Source organism: Pteronotus mesoamericanus, unplaced genomic scaffold (assembly GCF_021234165.1).
Source record: "Pteronotus mesoamericanus isolate MK-2021 breed Mesoamerican mustached bat unplaced genomic scaffold, CSHL_Meso_final contig_68, whole genome shotgun sequence".
Classification (NCBI taxonomy): domain Eukaryota; kingdom Metazoa; phylum Chordata; class Mammalia; order Chiroptera; family Mormoopidae; genus Pteronotus; species Pteronotus mesoamericanus.
Genome location: NW_026555234.1, coordinates 4,421,802 through 4,447,124, shown reverse-complemented (window position 1 = coordinate 4,447,124; position 25,323 = coordinate 4,421,802). Strand labels below are relative to the sequence as shown.

The following is a 25,323-nucleotide window of genomic DNA, read 5'->3' as shown; positions in this document are numbered from 1 at the left end:
ATTCTAGTTCTGGAAGTTTATCCTATAGAATTAAAACTATACTTACTGAAAAAAAAATATGTATTATATAAAGGGGTGCTTATTAAAGCATTGTCTGCCAAGTAACACAACAAAATTAAAATTCAGTAATAAATGGTAAATTAAGTGTACTCATGCGGTGAAATATTATGCAACTATCTAAAAGAATGCCTTAGCATTGCATCCATTTTGCTATGGAATTGTTCATTATAGGCTGTAAGTGATAAGAGCACCTTGCAGAGAAATGCATATGGAATTGGTCTATGTTTATAAAAACAGCTACACCCCACAACACATATCTTACCATGTTTTTTATATTATAGTTACATAAGAATATATTTGGTGTTTAAAATTTGTTCTGGTGGGACAGGGACCTGCTTGAGAAAGGACAGAGTGTTTGTGGACAGTGCAGGGAGGCAATGGCTGTGCAATGGGAAAACCAGCCCAGCATCAGGGAAGAGGAAAGAAACCAGAACATTCAGTCGCTACACCAGCAAATGTGTAAAACCAAACATGTGTGCAGACCTCATGAGAGAGCAGCATGGGAAAATGAAAACATCGTAACTGGCTGTAAAAAAGAAAATTATATCAAATTTTTTTGGTACCAAACTGCACAACGCATCCTTCTAAAATGATGTTATCTATAAAACACAATTTGTTAAGTCAACAGCTCTGTGCAACTTCTCATTGTGTTTGCAAGCAATCAATATTCTTTATATCTTGAGTCCCTTTCAAAATATATACACAACTCAAGTGTCCCATTGTATCTTCTCTTTAAAAAATGGTCTTTTTCTCCAGGGAAAGATGGGAGATGGCGTGCACAGGGGAAGGGCAGAGGTGGCTTCAGCGGTCGCCCCCCCCCCCCGCCCCGCGTTCCTCTTTTGTTCTGGGGGAGGAGGAGGAGACCGGAGGTAACCACAGTGAGACATCAGCAGTCTCCAAGGCTGGGTGAAGAGCATGTGGATATTGGCTAAATACTCTAACAATATTTTTAAATACCCCATAATCCAAAAGGAGACAGAACACCCCAAGAAGAAAGAAATCCACATTCTGGCTTTGAGGAGTCTCCCGGCATGAATAATGGCTCCAACACAGTCTACCGAAGTCACCAGGCCCTAATCCTCGCACTGGGGTTTTATTACCTCATTATAATAAATGGAGGACAAACAAGGATCAGTAGGCATTTGAGGAAAACCTCCTGTTGAAAGCAAGAGAAGAAAATGGTCCCCAAGAAAAGGAAGAAACTCCTTAAAAAGTCTAAGTAGTATAACCCCCAGAGAGATTAGAGAATACATTGTATTCATAAAATTATATAGAAAAAAAATACCTCTCTTGGAATATAAAGTCAAGGAAAATCTTTCAGAAAGTAAGTGTAACAGGAAAAAAAATGGTAGAAAGTGAGAGAAGAGATTGAAAGGCAAAGAAGATCAATCAGAAGTTTCATTATCTGAATATAATGACAATGATGACGGTGATGATAGAAACAGATAGTATAATAAAAAGAAGAATCAAAAAAATCTAGAATTGAAAGATAATAGGTTCTTTATTGAAAGGCTACATTAACTGCACAGAACAATAGATAGATGGATGAAAGATTAAGAGATCAATAGCAATTAATAGATACATCACCACAAACAATAAAGAGGAAAATCTAAAGGACCCAGAGAGACATGGGTGGGAGTGGGGACACTGTACTATAAAAGAAAGCAGGTGTCATGCCAGCATTCCCACTCGCATCGAAACCAGGAAAACAGTACAGCTCTGCCTCCAAAGGTTTGAGAAAATGCTGTTTTCAATCTTGAATCATCCATCCATGTAAGGGATGAAAAAGGCACTTCAGGCATTCAAGGTTTCCAACAGCTTACCTCTAACACTCGTTCTCAGTAAGTTGTTGGAGGTAGTCTCTGGCACAAAAAAAGAAAAAGGCAAATAAACAAGCAAGCAAGCAACAAACAAGTCTAAGGGATCCCTTGTAAACAATGGTGCAGTGTTTACATATGTAATCTTTGCATACCCTCCTGCACACTTTAAGTCACCTCAAGCTTTCTTATTATATCTAATACAGTGTAAATGCTCTGTAAATAGCAGTTATTATGTATTGTTTAGGGACTAAGAAGAATACAGTTTAATATAATACTTACGAATCTGGATCACATACAACTCAGGTCATCAGGAAATCTCATTGTGAGATTTGAAAATGCCAAAAAAATTAGAAATCTTAACTCCCATTCTCCGGCGTTCTTTTGGCCTTCTCGGTCTGTCTAATGCTCACTCTGGGTACTCATTAAATGCCACACAATTATGAAGCTGTCGTTCAAAACCTCATACTGATCACCATCCTGCTAGGGAGTGTTGCTCAGCTGAGTGAATGACGTAACAGGTGAGCGCATCCTCCTGAATGTGCCCGTCTGAGCATCACAAACCATGGTGCGTGCTTAGAGCTCTGTTTATTTTAAAGGAGCAAGAAGATACATGACCTTTTACTCTGAGAGTCTAATAAAAATGGTGAGAGCCTTCCATTTGCATAAGAGGAGATGCAATGGCCCTGGCTCTGTACCTGGGGATTTTTGCAGGGTGGGCAGGTGGGAAGAGAAAGAATACTTCCATTTTTTCTGCAGACTTCTTAGGTTTTTGCTTCTGCTGAGTTACATGAGTTCATAAATCATTCAACAAACTTAATTTTTCGTATCAAGTTGGCTCATGCTTTGCCCGCTCCCACTCTTTACTTTCCCAAACAACACTGGATCAGTTCCTGTTAGATTTTGCGATGAGTGATAGGAAATCCAAAATAGAAGCTAGTTTCTTCTCTCTTAAATAAATTAAGTCAGGAGATAAGCAGTGGATGTCAGTTACGGTAGCTCCGTGATTATTAGGGACTCAGGCATTTTCTGCCTTGTTTCTCCACCATCCTCAGCAAGTTATATTCACTACATGGTCCACGTGGCTACTCAAGCTCCAGCCATCGCCTCTTCTTCCCTTTATTCCGGCTATCAGAATTAGGAAAGTTGCACAAAGGTGCATGTCCCTTCCTTTAAGGACACTTCTGGATGCTATGTATACTCTATCTAGTTCTACTTACTTCCCATTGACTAGAACGTAGTGATATAATCACTCTACAAGCAAGACTTGAAAGTTTATAGTCTTTTTCTGAGAAGCAAGTAATTGGAGTAGGGTTATGACTAAGAGGGGAAAAAAGGGAGAAACAGATTTGGGCAAGCAACCAGAAAACTTTTCTAGCATTGTGATCTTAAGCTGATGGCGGGTGTTGGTGGGCCATCTATCCAGGCTCTTAGGACAGAAGAAGTCTAGTGATGAGCCGTGGGCCGAAAGAGGGGACCAGGGTGGCAGGCAGCACAGGCGTAAGAGGAGGCAGTGCAGGGCAGAAGGGACCCTACTTTGAACGACCAGGTCTTCCCCTACCCATATCCCTTTTCAAACTACACGCAGCTACTTCTGGGGTGGAGAACACTGACTGAGCCAGGAGGAACCACCCTGAGCGTCAGCACACCCCACCCGTATTCCTCAGCCTACTCTGCTGATCCCGCAGCCTCGTCCAACTGCCACGAATGTTTCTAAACGCTCATTTCCCCTTCCCGTACCCACTCCCTCCCTCGGGAACTGCAACAGGGTGGTCCCTGTCCCCATAGAGCTTTGCCTAGCCCTCGTCTAGGCAAGGGATGTTGACGGTTTGGATCAGCTTGGACCTGGAAGCCAGCGGGCCTCTTCTGTGCCTGGCATCGTGTGATCCTCCAGGGCGACAATTGCACTTGATTAAATGCGAGCGTTGCAAACATTGGTCAGGATTGCGTAAGGGGAGGCTTAAGGCGGGTGCCCAGCGCGGAGTCCTTGGTTATCTCGCCCGCGCTGCAAGGCCAGCCCCCACCGTTCCTGCTCCGGTCTGCAGCCTAAGCGAAACAAAAGCAAAGCAGCCCATCGTGATTCTCACAGGATCCAGGGCGGTGGGCCATGGGTTAGGGGAGCCCTGGCTGCAGCCCGGACACCCAGGTGAGCGCAGGGATGGCAGCGAGTGGTGCAGGCTGCCGCCTAGTAGAGCTCTACGAGGGAGCCAGGAGGGGCAGCTGCGCCGCGACACCACAGGCGGTTGGCGGTACTGCAGCGCTCTACGCTTGCGGGCGGGGCCAGTGTCCTGGAGGCCTGGCGGGGGGTGGGGGGGGAGGGAGGCGGGTCTACTAGTTGCGCATGCCCAGTGCGCTCCTCAAAGCTCCCTGCCGGCGCCCATAGGTGGTGGGGCAAGGCAGGAGCCATCCGGAGAGGCAGGAAAGGACGCTGGGCAGCTGGAACCTGAGCCTCGGCTCGCCTTGCCTCAGGCGCTCTCTCCTACCTGGGCAACCTTCACGGAAGGTTCCTCCACTTGACTCCCTTTTGCTATTGAGAAAAGCGCCCCAGCAACTGGCGGACACTTGCCCTCACTCACACAGCCAATGCGCAATCGCATCAGGACTGGACCCGCAGCCCCCAGTCCCTGCTCCCCAGGATGGGCGAACTGAATTTTAGTCTCAGGCCTGTCTTACAGGAGCTCGGGACCCCAGGCAAAGAGGCACTTAGCCTCTCTCACAGGTCAGCACACTAAGGTCAGGACTGGAAATTTCTGACATGTTTTAAATAATAACAAAGCCACGTCCTTGGGAGTCCTATGTACGCTTTGTCTTGAAGTGCCCGAGATTGACGTGTCTTTGCCTCCCCTCCCCCCAGCGCTAGCCCCAAGCTCCTGACCCGCTGTTAGAGACCTGGCCCTTAGAAACCTGGTCCTTTTCCAAGGGACGTGAGCCAGGTCGTCTCTGGCTGAGTCTGTGAGTGGCTAGGATAAGCCACTGCCTTTCCTTCTCCTCAAACATGCCCCACCTGTGCCCATCCCAGGGCCTTTGCACATGCTCTTCCCTGCTTGTAAAGCTCTTTTCCATCTTCCGGTGGTGGTTCCTACTCATGACTTAGAGCTCATCTTCCAAGGCCCCTTCAGCGAGCCCTTCAGATCATCCTTTCTCTTGCTTTGTGCTACCACCCACACCACACTACCCAGTTTTATTTTCTCCTCCGCCTCTAGCACTCCCTAATTATATATTCCAGTAACTGTGCGAGCTCTCCAACCGCCAGCAAAATGAATGCTCCCAGAGGACAGAGCCTTCTCTCATTCTTCATCCTGTCCTCAGCCTCTGACCTGTGCCCGCAAGAAAATAAGCACTCAAATGTTTGTTGAATGAGTAACTGAGTGAACATCAGCTCCCAGCCCTTACACTCAATGACTGGCTTTGTTCACGTGTCTTTCCTCTTTTCTCCTGTATGTGAGGCCATCATATCTGGGAGCTTGTATCAGTTTCTTAGGGTGGCTATAACAAACCAATTTATTATTTTACAGTTCTAGAGGCTAGAAATCTAAAGTCAAGTTGCAGTAGGTCCTTGCTCCTTCCAAAACCTACAGGGAAGGTAACCTGGCTTGACTACTGCGGCTTCCAATCGCCCCAGGGGTTCCTGGCTTGTGGCAGTATCACTCCAATCTTGACCTCTGTCTTCACAAGGCCCCTTTCTCCCAGGTCTGGATGTTTTCACAGGGCATTCTCCTCCCTGAATCTGTTTCCTCTTTAAGGATGCCAATAATGGGATTAGGACCCCACCTAATGATCTCATCTAAAACTGTATCTGCAAAGACCCTATTTCCAAATAAGTGCACATTCTTGCTGTGATTTGCATCCCCATTCACTGGGGATTTAGGGCTCTAACATATCTTTTGAGGGGGATATAATTCAACTTGTAATAGAGGTAATCCATGGAATGCTAAAAACAGAGTTAGCCAAACTAAGCTGGAAAATGGGAAGACATGAAGGGCTGTCCTAAGCGCAGGAAAGGTCACTGATTGAATGTCCAGAAATGACATTTCTGGGTGAACCTTCCCTGCATCAAGACTTTGAGGGAACATTTTGACTTTAAGGGTTTCTAGTGGAGTGGTTTATAACCCAGCTTGGCCCTCTTGCAGCCTGTAAACATTTCATGTATCTGACCCGTCATGAACCATTTTATGTCACTAAATTTGGGCTCTTGGGGAATGTAAAAGAATAACAGCTATTGGGCACGTCTCATCTGCCAGGGACTGTGCCGAGCACTGAGCTGCTTTCCCTTGTTTAACATTGAGGACTCATTTGTGAGATTGGTCCTATTGTTCACTGAATTTCACATGAGAAATGAGGTTCAGACAGGTTAGGGAGCAGGCTCACAGCTTCTCACCCTGCTGGGATTTATAACTGGTTCTAGTTGCAAAGAAACTTCCAGGAAACTGACTTTCATCAGTTCTATTTAACTCAAGAGGGCAGAGCTCTCTGTCTTAGGCATGCGTGGCAGTTACAAGATAACATTTTAGGGGTGGGGGGAACACTAATACCCAGACTTGGGATTCTCCAATACTTAAAATTAACAGTTTCTCCTGATTTGGCTCCTTTTGCCACTAGAAATTTCCAGGCAGCAGCCAGGTTAAATTCTCAGTGCCCTCCCAAGCTCACCCGACGCTGGAGGGAGACTTTGAACTCTCTGCCCTATTCTTTCTGACATGATCTCTTTGTGTTTGAGAAGAGATCCACCAGCTGACCTGAGCCCCAGGAGACAGAGAACCAGGAAGCCCCCTTAGCAGCAATGAGGTCGATTTTCGCAGCATGGAGTTGGGGGGGAACCTGGTGTTGGTGAGCCATCTCTGGGTTGGCATTCTCTCCGCCCAGCTTTTGCTATTTCAGTCTGGGACATTTTTATCCCGGTGCTGACATTTCATCCTGTGGCTGACATTGTGTCCTGAATTCCATTTCTCCGTGATGAAGAATTGCCCCAGCCCTGCATCTTCTCCCTGCTTCTGGCGCGAGGGCCATGCACCCTGACCTCTGGCCTCCAACAGGAAGGTGTCAGAAGCCAGCCTTGCTCCTTCCGGAGCTTTGAAACAAACTTTCGGCTGTCATTCCTGGAGAAACTGTGCTTTCCGGTTGAAGCTGCTTTCCTGCTACTATCTGTCCTTACTAGGGAGCAATTTCATTTTATAGGGAGGCGCATCTGTGTCACTGATTATCGGGACTCTAGCAATATGGTCCCATTCTTTCATGAGAGGAGGGGTCTATTCTAATCACATCTTCCTTCGGGAAGGACAGGAGTGAGCGCATGCCGGGGTGGGGATGGAGGCAGTTTCCCAGAAATGGCGCTAGAGTCCAAAAAGGAAGGAAAAAACCGCTGGCACCTTCCGACTTGCCCACAGTCTTTGTCTTGTCTGACCCTCACAACTACCTCCGTAATAGATGAGGTTTCGGGCTTGAGATGCAGAGAGGTCAGGGGACTTCTTCGCCCAAGACTCGAGCCAGGACATAAAGGAGCTGGGATTCGAATTTGAGCCTTCTAGACCATCTCAAATCACTGTTGCTCTAAAGAGAGGAAGAATTGGGAGAATGAAGACCTGACTTCTTTTCTCTCGCCTTTACTCGCCGGCTGTTGGACTTAAAGCTCCACGAGGGCAGGGGACAAATGCACCCTCCGCTTGGACCCAGCATGGAACAGAGCGGGTGCCCACGAACATTCCGCTGGGCCGACACTGGGAGCGGAGTCAGCTCTGCTTTCGCAGGGAGGCTCCTGGAGCTTGCAGGCAGCAAGGCTAAGCAGGGACACGGCATGCAGTGAATGCGGGCGTGCTGGGTCCAGCTCTCAACCAGGGAACAGGGCGCTGGATCTTCGCCTTTGCACAGCGCTTAAAACCAGGCAGGGAGCAGCGCAGCAGTAGGGACCGCCGGGGGCGCCCGCTCCAGCCGAGCATCCCGCCGCACTGCGCACGCGCTGCGTGGATCGGGCTCCGCCCCCGAGTAGGGATCTACAGCGGACCGGACCTACCGCGGGTGTGGGGCGCGGCAGCGGCGCTGGCAGCAGCGGCCTATGGCCTGGTTATAGACGCCCCTCCCTGGACCCAGACCCGCCGGTGAGTAGCCGAGCAGGAAAGCCAGGGCTCCAGGTTCGAATGCGCGGGGCAGGTGGGGTCTGGGTGCGGAGGGGGGCCGCGGGGGCCCGCGCCAAGTGGGGGCGGGACGGGCGGTGCAGGCCGGCTGCTGCGTGCCCACCCAAGCCTCTGCGGCTTCCTGGCCAGGTGGTCCCCAGGGCAGGCTGGCTGCAAGCTTGGTACTGGGGGAGGAGGCCAATGGCAGGGGGGATTGGGTACAGGGGAGGGGAGGGGAGGGGAGGAGAAAGGGGAGGAGGGTAGGGGAGGAGGGTTGGGGGGACAGACGGAAGGACGGACAGACGGACCGGACGGTGCGGGGAGAGCACAGACCCAGGGGGGCTGGGTGGCGGTGGCGGTAGGGTGAGGGTCCGGCGTCCCCCGCCTGCCCATCCGCCTTTGTGCCACAGCGACCCGCAGGCTCTCCCCAAACGCGCCGGGTCGCGACCCTGGGTGGCTGCGGCGTCCGGGGCTGCGGTCGATGGTGTGGAGCCTCCGAGCTGGCCTCCGGTGCCGCCCCCTGTGTTTTAAATGATGCATCTCCTGGGAGGATTTCTACCGGTTGGCCGGAGCAGGAAGTGTCGTCAGGAGGCCATTTTTAAAGCCTCGGAGGTAAGCGCTGACGTGTTTTGATTTTCAGTAGTTAGAAGCAACCCCCGCGATCCCTCAAGGGGGGCTGACCGCCCCCAGAGACCACGGTGTATCCGCTTTGCACCCCGCCGGCCCTCCCACACCCGCGCTGTTAGATGTGGACTTGCTTCGGATAATGTGTACCATCGGTGTGAGTGTGCCAACAATAAACTTGAAAACCAGACTGCCATCGTCTTTCCTTGGGCGTTTGGGGCGTGTCCAGGGACTGGCTTGACCATGGAGGACCTGTGCACCTTTTTGCTGGGGAGGGGGAAGGGAGGATAAACAGAGAAGATCTGCCTAGTTCCACAGGCTGATGTTCTCTGTGGGACCTCCCCCATCCCAGCCTGCCCTTTTATCTTGTTGCCTTAGGGCTGTTGGGCAGTTTCGGGCCAGGGAAACAATGCGAAACAATGAACATTTCTAAACCAAAAGGGAAAAGCCAAAGGAGAGAATGAAAGAAAACGTTCAAGGTACTCATATATGTTGGGTATTTAATGTAGCCCCATTAAAATACCCCCTACTTTAAAAAAAAACTGCAATAATGAACAATTTAATCAACCTACCATTATAAAATGAGGCAGGGAGTGCCGAGCACTTTGCCCTGTTTAAAAATAGAAGTCTACATGGCTCAACTGAACTGTTGTGTTAGAACCCTTAAACATTGTCCCCTAAGTTTAGAATCAGAGTCACCTAGAATGAGACAGAACTCGCTCTCCAGGAGGCTGAAGGACTTTCCTACAGAAGAGCAGAGAGGCTGGGAGTGGTCATGTCTCGCTGAGTCACACATGCAAAGTTCAGCCCAGCCTGTGATGTGTGTACACACAACAGGAGACACTGGCTAGGGGCACTTGAAGCCCAGTAAACGTTGGTTTAGAAACCAGCATCGTACTGTGCCTTTTAAGAATGAAAGTAGAATGTTAGCCTTTTTAAATGGCATGATAGCGATGGGTATTATTTTTAATCTAGGGTGCATTTTTTTTAAATTATTTTTTATCTTGGACCTAAACATAGCCTTGAAAAGTAACGCTTCTGTCTGTACCCAGTTTTGTTATGCTGATGGCAGTCATTGCGAGTGCATTTTGAAAACAAAGGAGGGAGGGCATTATTTTATTTATAGGGCCTCCTCCCTGATGTGTTATGCTAAACCAATGTAGATTTCTTAAAATCTAGTAATAGCAATTAAAAAATAAAATCTTGTCCATTTGCTTGTAAGTAAGGGGATCTGGGCCAGTTTTTGTGCAAAAGGAAGAACAAAGAACATTTGTATTACTGTCTCGGCAAAGCAGACATTTCTTTCTTTCATTGACTCATTCATTCATTCAACCAGTATGTATTAAGTGCCTTCTATGGCCAAGCGCTATGCTGTTGACTGTGACAGGCAAGCTCCTTGCCAGCAAGGTTTTCCCAGTCTCAATTGTTCTCCAGCTGCCTGGCATAGATGGCATTTCCTTTGTTCACATATACGTACGCAGCCAACTGCAATTTGCAAGATTCCTTCTTAGAGTTGAAGGTGTCTAGAGATCATCTAATCCAGACATTGTCGTCATGGGGCTGTTGTCGGGTCGAGAGGCACCAGAATCACCTGGGAAGAATTTTAAACCACATGCCTGAGGCCACCCCAGGCAAAGGGTAGTCTGATTCATTGGGTCTTCAGAGTCCTGGGAAGCCCCTTCCCCCACCCCATTTTACCATTTTATGCTCCCTGTGTGACTTTGCCTGACACCCTGCTTGAGAAGCACTCTGGGGGCTCATCCCCTTTTTCCTGGAAGAAAAGTGCCTGGAGAAACCAAGGCTGCACAGGCCGGGGACTCCAGCCCTTGCATCTGGCTTCTGTTGCAGGGCTGTTGTGGCAGCGCTTGCTGACTGCCCCAGGGTTCTGGGTGTGGAAGCGGGGCCTGGACTGGAGGCTGCCTGGGCCGGGCGCCTGAGAAGACACGGAAGAGCCCCTTCGACCTGCTTCTGACTCCCATCTGTAGCACGACAGCTCCAGGCCAGAAGTCAGAACTGCCCGGCACGGTGGCGCCACAGAGGCTGTGACTTCAGTCCTCAGCCTCGCACAGTGATTAGCAGAAAACAAAGGATTTAGATTAGACACCAGCTGACCAACTCCATGACCTTAAGAAAGCCAGCTTCTCCAGATCTGTTTTCGTACAAGAAGCGGGCGATTGAAGATGTACTCGGAGGAGTATTGAGGTAATGTATTGACCTGCCTCTGTAGACACCCTTCTGCCTGCCTTGGGCCAAGGTTCCCTAAGATTGACAAACGCAGCCCACCGCTGGGCATCCGGATCGGATCGCAGGGGTAGCAGTTACTTTTCTCCACCTCCTGTTATGTTCCTTAAAGACAGCAGCCCCTGGCAGGTGTGGGAGTAAAACGGTCCTGCCGTGTGCTTGGTGTGTTCACCGCACGCCCACCGCTGTCGGGAATGTTGATGTTTCCAAGAATCTACAAAGTGGTCACGGTCATTACGCACTTTACAGAGAGCATCGGTGATGATATTTCCAAGGTCACAAGGCTCAGCAAGGGTAGGACCCGGAGTCCACTTGCCTAATCACCTCCTTACAGTGCAAGGCAGTGGCCTTGACCTGCCTCCAGGCACCCACAAGTGGGTTAGGCATTTAAAAAACTGCACGTGATCTTGACGTTCTTGCCCCTCCTGCACGCTCCTCCGCTCCCTTCATATCAGGTGGTTCTCAGCCTCGGCTGCACAGCAGAACCACACCGCGGGACCCAGGCGGCCTCCGTGTTCAAGCCTCCAGGTAATCCTGGCGCACAGTGGGGTGACCAGCCGTCCCAGGGACCTCTTAAAAAAATAAGTTTAACACCCTAGACATTGAAGAAGTGGGCACCCTGATGCCGGCAAGGTTAATAATCACTGGTTTTCTGGGAGGGATTTCTGCTGTGTTTGATTATGCTTTTTATTATACTTTGAATCCATTTCTTTCATGAAATTTTGGTTTTTCCTAAAGACAAGAAAAGGAAATACAAAAATATATCATCTTTAGAGACCTGAAGTTACTAGGTGTGTGTAATAACAGTATTTTGTAATACTGCTTGTAATACTACATTGTGTTTTAAGGGTTTTGTTTTTTTTTTTTAATGCCAACAAGAGTATACTTGCTTAACGTTTGTTTTTCCACACATAGAACTGTAAGTTTAACAACTCCAACGTTGGTCATATTCTTTCTTCTGAAAGGTTTTCTCAGACTTTTTTTTAAACTATATAATAACTTTCTTTGTTTTCTGAAGTAGTCTCAATAAATGTGCTCAACAGTGTCTGTCAAGTGGAACCCAAAGTAACTCCTCTATAGACGGGGGTGGGGGGAAGCTTCACCTCCAGCAGCAGACCTGCCACCCTGCGGTCATCCTTGATCTTGTCAGGCCCGTTTGTTAAGCTGAGAGTTTTCTGCTTCTCTGCTGATTAGTGGACTCTTCTGTGTTCCAAAGAGTCTTCCAAAAGTATGTTGACTTATTTCTTGACAAAACATGTACTGATTGCCAAGTGTAAGGTTACCTGCTCTTTGCCTGTTTACCTTTTCGTCACATCAGCCATGTAAATGAGGCATTTTTTTCCACTTTACAAATGAGAAACTTCAGACTCAGAAATTAACACATCTGGCATCACGCAGCTATGGAGTCAAAAACCTAGGTTTTGGACCTTGGTTTAGACCTCTCCCAAGGTCATCACTCTGTCCACGGGTACGCCTGCCACGCGGGCAGCGGAGGCAGCAGATCAGGGGCTCTCTGGGTCAGCCTCTTGCCCCGATCTGTACTCCAAGTGGATCTCTTGGTTCCAGAAGGAAAACGAGGATCCCAAGAGGATACATTTGTCTACAGCATTCAGAAATATTTGTCATTACAATGGTCACAAATGGCACTTAAGTCATTTTCAAGTGTGGGGTAGTTTTGCAAAATAACTTCATTGCTATTTTTCCTTCTTTAGATCCATTTACCATTCAGTTCCATTCTTTTTTGTAATGGTCTGAAAAGGTTTTTGCTGAGGCAGATTTCTTCCTGAATATCATCCCACTAGGGAAATAGTTCACATACCTAATGTTGGATTCCACATCCCCCTCCCCGCCCCTGCCGTCAGGTATTGCCTGTCTACATGCTTCCGGGCACTTTGGGGTAGGATGTTTTGTGAACAGTGGCCTAGCGAAGGCTGAGTGCACAAGAGGACCAGGTGCAGCTTTTGAGCCCCTCTGCCACCAGGCAGGGTGCTTTGCCTGCATTATCCAGCTTGCTTTTCCTAATTACCCCTGAAGTTTGAAGACATCAGAGCCTGTTTCCTTGCCGGGCAGTGAACAGAGAGAAATCACTTGCCTGGGGAACCAGCAAAGGGACAGGGTCAGAGTTTGGACTACAAACCGTCAACTCCGTTCCCCTTTGCTCTTCATGGGCGCGCACACAGCTGCAGCCCAGCCCCTGTGACGGAGGAGGCAGGGGTCACAATGAAAGGGAAGAGGTTCCTAAATTTGCTTCTCTGTCCAGAAAGGGTGCAGCTGGCCAACTCCTACTGTGTTTGGTGGGCATCCCTCAGAAACAGAAATGCCTGTGGTGATGCACATAAGGGGGGTGTGATGCTGTGGGCCAGCTGCTTTCCACGCGGACTTGTAGTGTGGAAACCCCTTCGTTTGCTGCAGGAACACTGCGCCGTTCACTGGGCTTGGGGAAGAAAAGGTAAATTGGCAACTGGCTTCTGTATAATAAGCCTAAGTTGTAGTTAGAGCGCCCTCTCCATGTCGTCGGGGCACCTGCCAGCCACTCCGCCGGGGAGGGGGGGCGGGGGCGGGGGGGGCGGGGGCGGCCCCAGAGGTAAATTCCCTGTTAGGTGGTACAACCAAGCAAACATAATTAAAATTACAAAATGAGATTCAGTATGTATTCTGGAGAGAGCAATCGCCAGGCAGCTACAAAGCCTGTTATTTAACCCCTTTGACTATTTTTGTGATTGGCATCATTCCTTCTATGTTTTTAATTAAGAAAATGGAAAATACTTTGAACAATCTATGGTGTGAGTAACTTAGATCTAAGCGCTTTTAGTCACATTGTTACAGCTGATCCTCAGGACGATCCCATGAGGTGTAGGTACTGTTACTGTCTTCGAGGAGGAATGGGACAGTTTGCCTCAGGTCCCCTAGACAGCGACGGGGCTGGGACTTAAAGCCCTGTAATCTAACTCCAGAATCTGTAGCTTCAAATGCTACTGTACTGATTTTCTTCTAGTTCTGTTGAACATTGGACATTTTCAGTATTGAGAAGTCAGGTGCTTCCTTTTTAATAAGAACTTACACATCCAGTCCCTTACGGTTTTCCAGCCCTCAATGTCACTGAACTGGTTTTCAAAGTCGGTATTTTTTTCCATATGTTCCCATAATAAATCTTTAAGAAACCGGGGCAGGTGAGCTCCAGGTCAAAGGGAAAAGCCACCAGCAGCAAATGCTGCACTCACCTTTTCCCAGAAAGACAAGACGGGAGGCAGTGCCTTTGTGACACGCCGTGGCAGTTTTCTGGCTGACATTGCAGGCGACTCTGCATTGAAAAGAGCTCACTGTGTGTGTGCTGTTCAAAAACAAGCAACTTACTATATGTGGCCATCTTTATGTGCCAAGTTAATAGTACTGAGTGTTTCCTGTGTTTTTGAGAACTTCCCTGCTTTATCTAAAAAGAATGTTTGTTTCCAGTCCTAGGAGGTTGCGTGCAGACGTTTTGCAACCGCGGTGTGAATTTGGACGGCTGGCGAACAGCGACGGTGATAGTCGTTTATTGGACGCCATCTCAGTGTCAGGTACACGCTTGCACAGCCTTTTATCTCCAGTGTGTCGTATGCTCCCTGGCCTTCAGCCCGCTGGGCAGTAATGTGCCAGGAAGGCCCGGCCGAGTGTACTGGAATGTGAACCAGACAGAGGAAGTCAGTGGAGGGACAAGGAGCCCGTTGCCCAGGTGTGCTGCTGCGGCCCTGGGCGGTCCGCGCGTGAGGACCAGCCTCAGAGTCGTCCACTTGGTCCGCTCACCTTTGACCTGGGGTGATACATCTGAGATCTCATCTCCCCTTGACTAGCCACACCCGTTGCAAAGGCCAAAGAGAATGTGTCGTCTTTGTTTTTTAAAGAAGGCTGACATCTTTTTCACCTGCACTAAAGGAAGTGATAAGGTAGGAAACGCGTTATTTTTAGAATGGCTCAGTAGCCAACAAGATGCTTTCTCCCAGGTAATCCAGCGTGGTCATGACCTAGGTGTCTGGCCTCCCCCATAAACGGTGTTTGCTGGTCACAGCCGCATGCTGCCTATTGGCCCTTGTCCCTGTGGACTTTTAATTCCCCGTCACTACTGAGATGGTTTTGCAGAAGCGCCCCCAAGGGGACTCTGCGTTCCTGGGGCTCTCCCGGGGGCTTGGTTCATTCTGTAGGGGGTCTCCTCCCTCGGGACATTCTGCACGCCTTGCTAATGTGCATGATCATATTGTCCAGTCGCCCACGGTGTTAGGTCTTCAGCTGGAGGAGGAATGGCACCCCAAGTCCTGAAAGGACCTGGAGGGGAAATGGCAGAACTGCCATCTGTGACGCTGGGAAACTTGGGGGCCAGGAACGGTGCCAAGAAGCTGGAAGTGCACAGGCGGCGCCCCGGTTGGTGTGAGGCTTCCAGCAGAGCACCTCGTGACATGATTTATTTACAGATTTCTTAGGGTTACATGTCAGGTGTTAGTTGGAAGAGTTGGGAAGCCAGCTATGTCAGGCAGGCCTGTTACTATGTTCTCCGCGCCCCCCCCCCCCACCTCTGAAACTGGTGGGATTACGAAGCTGGTCCATGAGAGATGTGCAGATCTTTGAACAAAATTGGGAACTGAGGACTGCGTGACAGAAGAGATGTACAGCTAACAGCCAGCCTGTCAGGAGGGATGAAGTTGTTTGCAGCTCCAGAGGCAGGATGTAAGAGTTACGGGGGTGCTGGTTTCATTTTCAGTGAAGGGTCAGTTCCCGGCCATGAGAGCTGCGATGATAAAATTGGCTGCCTGGAGAGGAAAGGAGTTCCATTTATGGTTGCGTGGTCAGCTGGTGAAGATGTTTGAAAGGACTCAGATGTTGCTGGAAGTTTCAACCAGTGACTTCCAATACTGACTCTCATCGGACTTCCATGGCATGCTTTTTCTAACCAGATGTCCCCTCCCTCCCACCCTCCCCGCCCCCGCCGCCCGAGGCTGACCTTCGCTGGCTGAAGGAGGGAGCCCAGGAATGGCTGTTTGCGCTGTGGTCCCGAGGCTTGGCCAGATTCGGGAACCCCTGGACCAGGTCCCCCCCTTTTAGCCCTTCCAGCCTCGGGCGCCTGTGGTTTCCGTAGGTTCTGGCGGCAGCCATAGCGCTCCCTGCGGGAATGGGATGACAGTGCCGACGGGAACTGGTGGCGTTGGTAGAATTCTTAGATAAGAGGTCTGTGATTTTAGCCATCAGCAATGTCAGACTGGGCTTACAAGTCGCCTGGACAGGCGTAGGCAGGCAGGCGGATGACACGGACAGCCCGCCTGGGGTGGAAGTCCAGCCGGCTCTGGCTCCCTCCACGCGGTCAGCTGACAGATCTGGAAGAATAAGCTGTGTCACCGTCTAGGTACTCCTCCGAAAGTTCTGCCTGTTGTATGTAATAGGTGTGCAGCAGAAAATGAAAGCCCTGGTCTTTGCCCATGCTCATCAGTTTTACGGTCGTACTCAGGCGTCTGTGTGAGCTTTGAGGGGAAAGGCAGCAGCTGGCACCCCTGGGCCGCTGTGCCCTTGATGCCCGTTGCATACACACTTAGGGTAGCGCTCTTCTGACGGAGTCCCTGGGCGCTGCCAGGGTTGGTGGCAAGCTGAGAACTGCTCCTGAGAGGAGATAACTGTCTTTTGCAAAAGCAACATAGGGAGGGATAACACTCCAAAAAGAAAATCAGGCTTTGCATCCAATGTGGTGTGTTCTTACGAAGTTTTCCAAAAATGCTTGTGAAGGGCAGGTTTTATGCTAGATCTGGACATGCCGCAGTTGTTTCTCTTGCCCCTGCAGAGGGACCTGCTCCCGCGGACCAGCCTGTCAGACTTTTTTGTGGCTCCCGGCCTGTCACTGTGCCCACAGGAAGCGGCTGCCCCCCCCACGGGGCCGCCCGCCACAGAGCCGACTCTGCGTGCCTCAGAGGGCCTCCCTGCACTTAGACGAGCCCGTAAAACTTCAGAGGTGTCTCTGTGTGCTCCGTGCTGTGGGAGAGGTTGGACAACTATCCTTAGTTCTAGTTGCCAGATGAAAAAAAAATCAAAGCTTAAAAGGTTTAAGTGGATTTTTAAGGTCATAGAAAAAGGCTTTGAACAGATCCCAAACTTCACTGGTTTGTGCCTAGTCCTAGTTGTGAATTCTGGAGAAAGAAAGTGTATTTAATGATAATTAGCTGTTGTATTTTGCCATGTATAATGAGTACCCATGTTTTTGTCCACGTTATACATGGGATTATTATACACATGGTATGTAATCATTATACCCACGTATAATGCACATCCTTATTTTTCCCCTCAAACTTGGGCAAAAATGCACATTAGGCAAAAGATGGTATTTTTGTAAGAAGTAGTCACTGTCACACACACTGTGACACTTGCTGTAGAAGCGGCTATGCCTCCACGGCCGCAGTGTGGACCGCCTTCGCGTCCCAGCAAGTCTCCCTGTCATCATTTCTCCCACAGCCACTGGAGGTTGGCACTAGAGTCACCGCCCAGATCGAGTGACATCGCTGCTGCTGCCTCTTCTTGGTTCTTTCTCACGGAGAGGAAAGGCTGCGTCCTAGGACCCTGTGCTGTGGACCCTGCCTTGGCCGGCCTCCCGTGCCCCCGCCTCTCTGCCGTCCTTTCCTCCCTCCCCCTCCTGGCTCCTTCCTGTCCCTCTAGTGCTCCAGGGCCACATTCCACAGACCTTTGCCTCTCTGCCTGAAGTGCCTTCCCCCAAACAGCCGCATGCTCACTCCCTGGCTGCCCCGGGGCCTCTGCTCAGAGGTCAGCCTATGGGGAGGCCTTTGCTGACTCTCACCTCCACGCCCACGGCCTACAGCTTTATCACATTGTTACTCCCTGTGCCCCTGCCGTCCTTTACGGTATTTTGTTCCCAATTACTGTCTGACAAATCGATAGCCAGCATCTCCATAGATCCCTCATGAGAGTAGGGACTGATTTGCTTTGCTCATTTCCCTGCATACTTAGAACAGTGCCTGGCACAGGATAGAGGGTCAGTGGGAGGTTGGGGGGGTGGATATGTGGCTCCCCAGCACTGACAGTATTGACTTACCACTTGTGACAGCAAATGGAGTGTATGCGTGAGACTGGGAATCCCAGCTGGTCATTAGCTGTAATGTAGAAACAACTGGACACCTGATCCGAAGCCATGGCTGCACTGCTTGGTAACTCGCATGTGTAAGAACTGAAATGACAACAGACTGCCCTAGCTACGTGAATGTGAAAGTATACCTGTGACCCTGTTAGGATGCACTCAGTGACATTTAAAAATAACTGTCCCTTACAGAGACTATTTGAACGATGGCTGTGATTTCCTTACTCCTTGTTTATGTTCAAGGCTGGCCTAAATTGATGAGTTTGAAACCAGTTTCAGTTTATGTTTCTTATTTGCCAGCTCGTTTGTGTTGTGTATTATCAACATGTGTCTAAGATAATAAGTATGTCAAGATTTAGCATAAATCCAAGGTCATTGAAATACTGGGTAAGTTTGGAAATAGCTCAGCCAACCCTTCTGTTCATATGTTCATCACGCTCTCTGATTTCTTTTTTCCCCCTTTAGCGTGGCCTGGAATAGCAGAGAATCGGAAAAGCCATGTTTCAGGACCGCGCGCCTGTGTGGTGGTATTCGGGAAAAGCTAACTAAGCATGCTCCCAGGAGGTAACTGCATGGCTGCCAACCGCCATTTGTTGAAGGCTGCCTCTGAAGGACTCTATCATGCCAAGTCTTTCTGGATCCCAGTGGACTCTGTTAAGAAATGCAAATAAAGAAGATGAAGGATATTGGACAGCAGTTGTTCAGCGCACAAGTGAATGATGGACACAGTTCTTTGACCATGTCGCCCAGACAACCTAACACTAATAGAGCCACTCGGCCAGACAGACAAGAAGCCCAGACGCCTTTGTACCAGGGCTCAGAGGCGGAGGCCGCCCTGGTGACCACCGCCACGTGTGTCAAGTGCAAAAGTGTTCACCATATCTCCCCTCAGGATTTGAGGAAGGGGCCCGGGCAAAGCAAGGAAGACAGATACGTGTGCTTCCAGTGCAGCCTTGGGGTGGCTTCTCCCCACCTGCCTTTCGGGAACAGTAATCCCAGTGCTGCTCACATCGGAAATAAAGCCGAAACTATCACAAGCCCCAGCAATAACAAGTTTAAGGTAAGGAACTTTAAACCAGGCAAGTACTATTGTGATAAATGTCGCTTTTCCACGAAGGACCCTCTGCAGTACAGGAAGCACACGCTTCAACACGAGGAGATCAAGTTCATTTGCTCTCACTGCAGCCACATTTCCTACACGAAGGGGGAGTTTCAGAGGCACTTGGTGAAACACACGGGCATATTCCCTTACCGATGTGAGTACTGTGACTATGGTGCTATTAGAAATGATTACATCGTCAAACACAGGAAGAGAGTTCACGAGAAGGCTGGTGGAAAACGGCTGCCCAAAGTTGTCACCAAGCTGGAACCGAAAAGGACCAGCATGTCAAGACAAAATGCAGAGCTTTTAAAAGCCTCCGATCCCGGCTCCGCACTGCAGAGCAAGTTGTCAGATCAGCTTTCAAGGTTCTCCCTCCAGACAAACAAAGACAAAATGCACAACATCACGTTGGTACCTGAATTGAAGGAATACCAAAAGGACGTGGTGTGTGTTCCAAATAAAGGGACCCTATCAGAGCCAAATGAAGTCGGTGTGTTCGAGAACAAAAGTGTGGAGGTGGAAGTGTTATCCCCAGCCACAGAGCCCGTTCAGCCCGGAATGCCATTGACCGTGGTGGCACCAGCAGAACTCGTTGTCCCTGCAAACTGTTTAGCCCAGCTGATGGATGTGAAGGTTGTCAATGGAACACAGCAGCTTGTTCTGAAACTATTTCCTCTGGAAGAAAATAATTGCCTAGAAGCTGGTGGGGGTGATGGAGGTCATTCTGGACGTAAGACTAAAGAGAAGGGCTCAAATGAACAAGAAAAAATGGTTTCTGCCGAACAAACCAAGGCTCTAACGATTGAAGGGAATGTTGGAGAAGTTGGAGGCCTTGATAACCTTCAGTCAGTTCAAAAACAAGTTAAAAACGTGAAATGGATACGGTCTTACGATATGTTCATGTCAAATTCCAGTGTGTACAGCTGTGCAGAATCCCTTCTCAACCCGGCTAGAGCTGAGGATTCGCAGAAAAGAAGTCATATTTATCCACACAGAACTGCCCTGCCTCCCGCTGCCCTGAAAGATCATTCTCCATTATCTATAGTGAAAAACAGTGTTTTACGTAGTCTTGGCACCGCATCCAATCCTTTTCCATATAAGGCTGCTGTTTCTTTTACGGAAGGCAGAAAACGTTTGCACAGTGACCCACAGCAGTGTTTTCCTCTTGCGGCGTCACCTACAACCATTTCTTTCTCTGGAGAAAAGGGCCGTTTGCCCATAAGTAAAAATGACTTGGAATCCAGAAGCGAGATCAGTATTCCTGTAAGAATGGTTCCGTCTACTAGGAAGCCAAAAGACAACCAGACAGAGGAATACAAAGCAGTTGCAAATACAGGCCAGATTTCCTCTCAACATAAAAGTGAGTATTTACACATAAACATAACGGGAGAAGATAGAACCAGATCTCAACAACCTGGGGATAAACCTTTGGCGTTAAAGAATTCTGAAAGGACTAATGACTCTTTCGATGGCCCCGTCATCTCATCAGTATTTTCTCTGAGCTCTGGATCTGAAGACGTCCCTGAGGGCGTTAAGTGGAATAGCTCAACTTCCAAAATAAAGTCAATTGAACTCTTGCGTAGAAAGATTGCTCAGTTAATTGAGTCCTGTGGCAAACCTTCATCTCTGGCTGCAAATAATGCACAGCGTCGTTCTGTAGGGCAGGCATCGAAGGTAACTTCGAAAGCTACCCCAAAAGAAATTAATGTGCCGTGTACTGGCAATGGCTATTCCACAGGTACTCTCTCAAAACCTCAGGATGATGTTGGTATTAGTGGACGGCAAATATATCCACCGTTTGTAGAAGGCAGCAATGGGAAAACCGAAAGCCGAGTAACCAGGAAGGCTCCTGTTGCTACTCCAGTGTTGATCCCCAAAGGGGCAGTGTTGAGGGTTCTTAATTCTTCCAAGGATGCCCACATCATAGAGGCTACATGTGAAGCACCTGTCAGCATCCCTTGCAGTGAGACACAGTTAATAAAACCCATTCCACTCCATCCAATGAAGCCGGTGGACTCAGACTTACAGGCTTCAACAAGTGAAAGTGGGCCAATAGACATGTCCCATAACCTTGACACATCCCTTCGGCCTAAACCAAGAAAAGAGAGTGCTGTTTATAGCGCTACCCTGAAAAAAACTGGCTCCCTGCACAGTCAGCAAGGAAGCAGTGAATTGAGTAAGCAAGGGAAAATGCTTTCCAGAAGTCTTCCTATAAATAAAAATAAAGCCAGGCATATAAATTCATCCAAGAAAAAAGGCAAAATTCAGGCTGATCCCAGCCGCTGTTTCAAGGATCCCTCGATTTTTCAGGTTGCAAGACAGCTTCGACTAATAGCGGCCAAACCAGACCAGTTGATTAAATGCCCCCGTCGGAACCAGCCTGTCATCGTGTTAAACCATCCTGATGTTGACTCTCCGGAAGTGACCAATGTGATGAAGGTAATAAACAAGTACAAAGGCAACGTCCTCAAAGTTGTCTTATCAGAGAGGACCAGGTGTCAGTTAGGCATCAGAAGGCATCATGTTCGGCTGACCTACCAGAACATGGAGGAAGCCAATCAAATAAAAAGGCAAATGATGTTGAAAATGAAACTTAAAAAAGTCCATAAAAACAACTACCAGGTGGTGGATTCCTTGCCTGATGACTCTCAGTGTACATTTAAGTGCTGGTTTTGTGGACGTCTGTATGAAGACCAGGAAGAGTGGATGAGTCACGGCCAACGGCATTTGATAGAAGCAACTAGAGATTGGGATATTCTTTATTCCAAGGGTAAATAAGTGAAAAATTGGTGTTTGAAGTAAATTGTTTTTCATTTAGTTTATTCTGGTTAGGTTTGGGTTTTGTTTTTTAACTCCCATCCTTGACTCAATAGGAGAAACACAGGTTGTAGGAATGCAAGCAAGCATCATTAGTTCTTCAGATCCCTTGTAGGAATGTTGAGAACCAGGAGTCTGGTTTTACCTAAATATGTGAGCGAAACTTGGAAGGTATTTGAAGCCTCTGAGAGTGTACGCACAAGTTTATGGACGTAATTTTGTTCTAGAGAAGGGAAACTTTCAGCAGATTCTCAGTGGGATCTGGGAATTTTGTTCAGCACCCCTTGTCCTGAGCAGATACAAAGCTCTTGTAATCCATTCAGGGGTGAGTTGAGAGTGTTTTACACATGCCCATATAACAAAATGCTACTGATGAGTTAAATCCATGTTTGGTGTGCGCACACACATACACACACACCCCCCCCCCCTTTTTTTTTGGCGCAATAGCTTGTCTTTTGAATATTTGGTACCTAATAGAAATTATATTTTCTACTCCAATTTGGTGACAGAAAAGTGGCCATTCTTTTGAATCCCTTGGCCTCTCTATGACCCGTATGTTCTTTATAACACAGATCTGTGCGTTTTCAAAAAATGTTTGAAAGAGTGATTGTAAGGATTTGCCTGAATTTGCTACTTCAACAGCTGGTGTTAGGGAAGAAAGAAAACATTTTCAAGCCTTTGGGTTCTTTTTAAGTACAGTATCTCAATTTGTGATGATTGGAGAAGGAATGTGCCTTTTAGTAAAATAGAAAAATTGTCAGAGGGAAAATACCTGAAAAGAAGTCTCCTGTTTGCCCTTACCCCTCTCACAAATTAACCAATTAAAAATGTGAACGAAGAGGCTTCTTACAATAGATTAAACCTGGGGAGGTAATGCAGGGCCGGAGCGTAGAGACCGTTGTGACTTCAGCCTGGCCGAGTTTTCCCTTGGAAACTCACCCACAGATGGGGGTGAAGACTGCACGCCGCCCATCGCTCCTGGCTCACGGACACTGCCCCCCGGGCTGTGCCACTTTTCTGAGCGGGCCCACCTGTGGAATAACTCCCCACTCACTTCCTGTCCCTTTCCTTTTGTGCCTTTGAGGCCCATAAAGATTTCCCTCGTGAAGATCCTGAAAACGGGCAGGAATCAACTAAATGGAAGCATCCCACCATCTTTGATAAGGTTATAGGAACACTATCCCAGCTTTTCACTGATAGTAACCACCCCCTTCTGATTGACCTTAGCCACAGTCACACTGTCCCCGTTGCTCACTTTTCCTGGGAAGCAACTCCAAGAACACTCCTGCTCCCCTCTCCTGCCCGATGTCTGGACGTTTGCCAGGCTGCACAGCACCTTAGCGTGCATTGGGAAACGCCCGCCCTCCGCACCATGGCGCCTCTCGGGCAGTCAGTCAGTTGGCAGGTGGGGCTCGGACTGCATCTTAGTCCTCCCTTGCCCACTCCACTGGGCTCCAACCACCCTGCAGGACGCCAGTGACCCAGCCACCAGGAGCTTGGCACTTGAGTGTTATTCGCTGTAGGCACTGCCTTAAGGGCTGTGCTGGTGTAGTGACCACAGCTGGGCGCTCTTATGTCTGAGTGAGATTTCTGTCGCGCCGGGGAGTGAGAGACTCGGTTTTTTCCCCCACGTGGGAAAGTCTTAGATTATCCTCTCATAGGTGGGATTGCAATTGTTCTTGGTCATCATTTCTCATTACAGGTAGTTAACATGTAATTCAGGACATGATCTTTGAGTTGATTAATTGGTTGATTTTTGTTGAAATTGAAACTTTGGATTTTTGTATGTGTATATATGTGTATGTACACATATTAATATTTTTTACCATATGAAAACTGTAGTAGCTAATTTTCTGATTTCCTATTTTATAATGAAATTAGATGAGTTAGAAAATATAAAATGTTTTGTATTCTAGAAATAATTTATTTTGGAAGTACCTTTTTATAATAGTCTGGTCTCACTTTTAGAAAATGAAAGCACAGTGAGTGTGGGTCTGATTTGTATGAACAAACGGGAGCGGACGCCCCGCGGACCCTTTCATGGCAGTATTTGGTCCCCACGCATTTCCAGTTGGTGCTTTTTGGGAAATGGAGCTTGCGGACGACTTCACTACATAAAGGAGGCCATTCTGAAGCTTTGTCCACGTGTGCACCTGCACCCCTCCGACATGAAAGGAGCCTCCTGCGGTAGGACGAGGAGGAGAAGAAAAGGCTGTGATTTGGAATTTTTTTTTTCCCTCCTATACCTCACTACTTAGCAGCATCTCTCCTGAAAGCGTTGACCGTGGCCCTTCAGGAGAGATGACCGCGACAGGTCAGAGTGCTCAGTGTCAACATAAAATATCCACACTTTGCAGCAACAAACTCTTCTTCAAGTATTACCTGAAACAGTCCATGTACTTGTACAGAGCTAACTTTTGTGGGTAGAATATGTAGCTAAGCTTCGGGGGATTTTCGGAATGACAGTACTTGTTAAGGAACTGAGAGGGCTCCTGGGAGTCATAAAAAGTGAGAAAAAGTGGCTGTCGGCCCTGGGCGACGGGCGTTAGGAAATAGCTTGTAACGTGTAGGTGAGTGTCAAGAAATGAGCCGTGTCATCATTTCTAACAAAGTTGGAGAAGGTAGCAGAACTGTGTTGAGTATTTGTGTGCTCTTTGTTGCAATGATTTTGAAGGACCTGTACTCCCTAAATTGTATTAATTGCACTTACTAATGAAAGTCATTTTACGCTTATTTTTTAAAGTAGATTTTCTTTTGGGGGAGCAGAAGTGAGATGCTCTTGTCATACTTAGGATATGACCAAGAGTGGAAGTTTTTTAAAAACTAAGGTTATACTTTACTCACATGTTTATCCCCAAGCCCCAAACGGTTTTGTGAAGCCCTATGACGAGCCAAGTGCTGTTGAACTAAACCGGACACAGTGTGTGAGCCCTCAGAAGCCCCACCTCTCTTGCTCTGGGACCTACTGTCGAGGCGCCCCAGAGAGCGAGCGCGAACTGCTGCTCGGCCTTTCAAATAATATTTGAATCTGTCAGTGTCAACATGAGCAAAAAAATAAAACATTTCATAACCTGTTCTAAGCGTTACTAGAGGTCCTGTGTTAACAGTTCGTGTGCCTGCTGCTCTGTTTTTGAAACACATTTATATATAGAAGTTGGAGTAAATTTTGTTAAATAAAGCAAACGTAAAATTGTCTCTGCCCTCTCATTTCTAATGTTAAGCAACTCAGCTGTTTATTGCACAGCCTGCCTCGTGCAGTGCGTTTCTAAACCGTGTAAAGCCCAGCCAGCGTCACCCGACACACAGGTACCCTGCCTCCCCGCTGCCGGTTAGCCCCGAGTGGAGGCCAGCTTCCTCTTCGGGCTCGCCTCGGCTGAGCCCTGCGAGGGGGCTGGTTTGGGCAGCAGTTGGCAGTTCTTGCACCGGGCTCGTGGCCTCGTCAGATAAGTCTGG

At 48.4% G+C, this 25,323-nt stretch overlaps 1 protein-coding gene across 1 annotated transcript; it reads left to right on the top strand.

Annotated features, from left to right (window-relative positions):
* Positions 1–7,857: 7,857 nt before the first annotated feature.
* Positions 7,858–25,024, top strand: ZNF518B (zinc finger protein 518B). Its single transcript, XM_054581940.1, has 6 exons — positions 7,858–7,969; positions 8,395–8,596; positions 8,987–9,087; positions 10,457–10,810; positions 14,303–14,406; positions 18,417–25,024. The coding sequence occupies exon 6, from the start codon at positions 18,613–18,615 to the stop codon at positions 21,829–21,831; it is 3,219 nt and encodes a 1,072-aa protein (XP_054437915.1). The 5' UTR covers positions 7,858–7,969; positions 8,395–8,596; positions 8,987–9,087; positions 10,457–10,810; positions 14,303–14,406; positions 18,417–18,612; the 3' UTR covers positions 21,832–25,024.
* Positions 25,025–25,323: the final 299 nt, after the last annotated feature.

What these genes read in the sequence shown, in the direction of transcription:
- ZNF518B (XM_054581940.1), top strand. Translation starts at nt 18,613, where the DNA reads ATGCAAATAAAGAAGATGAAGGATATTGGACAGCAGTTGTTCAGCGCA.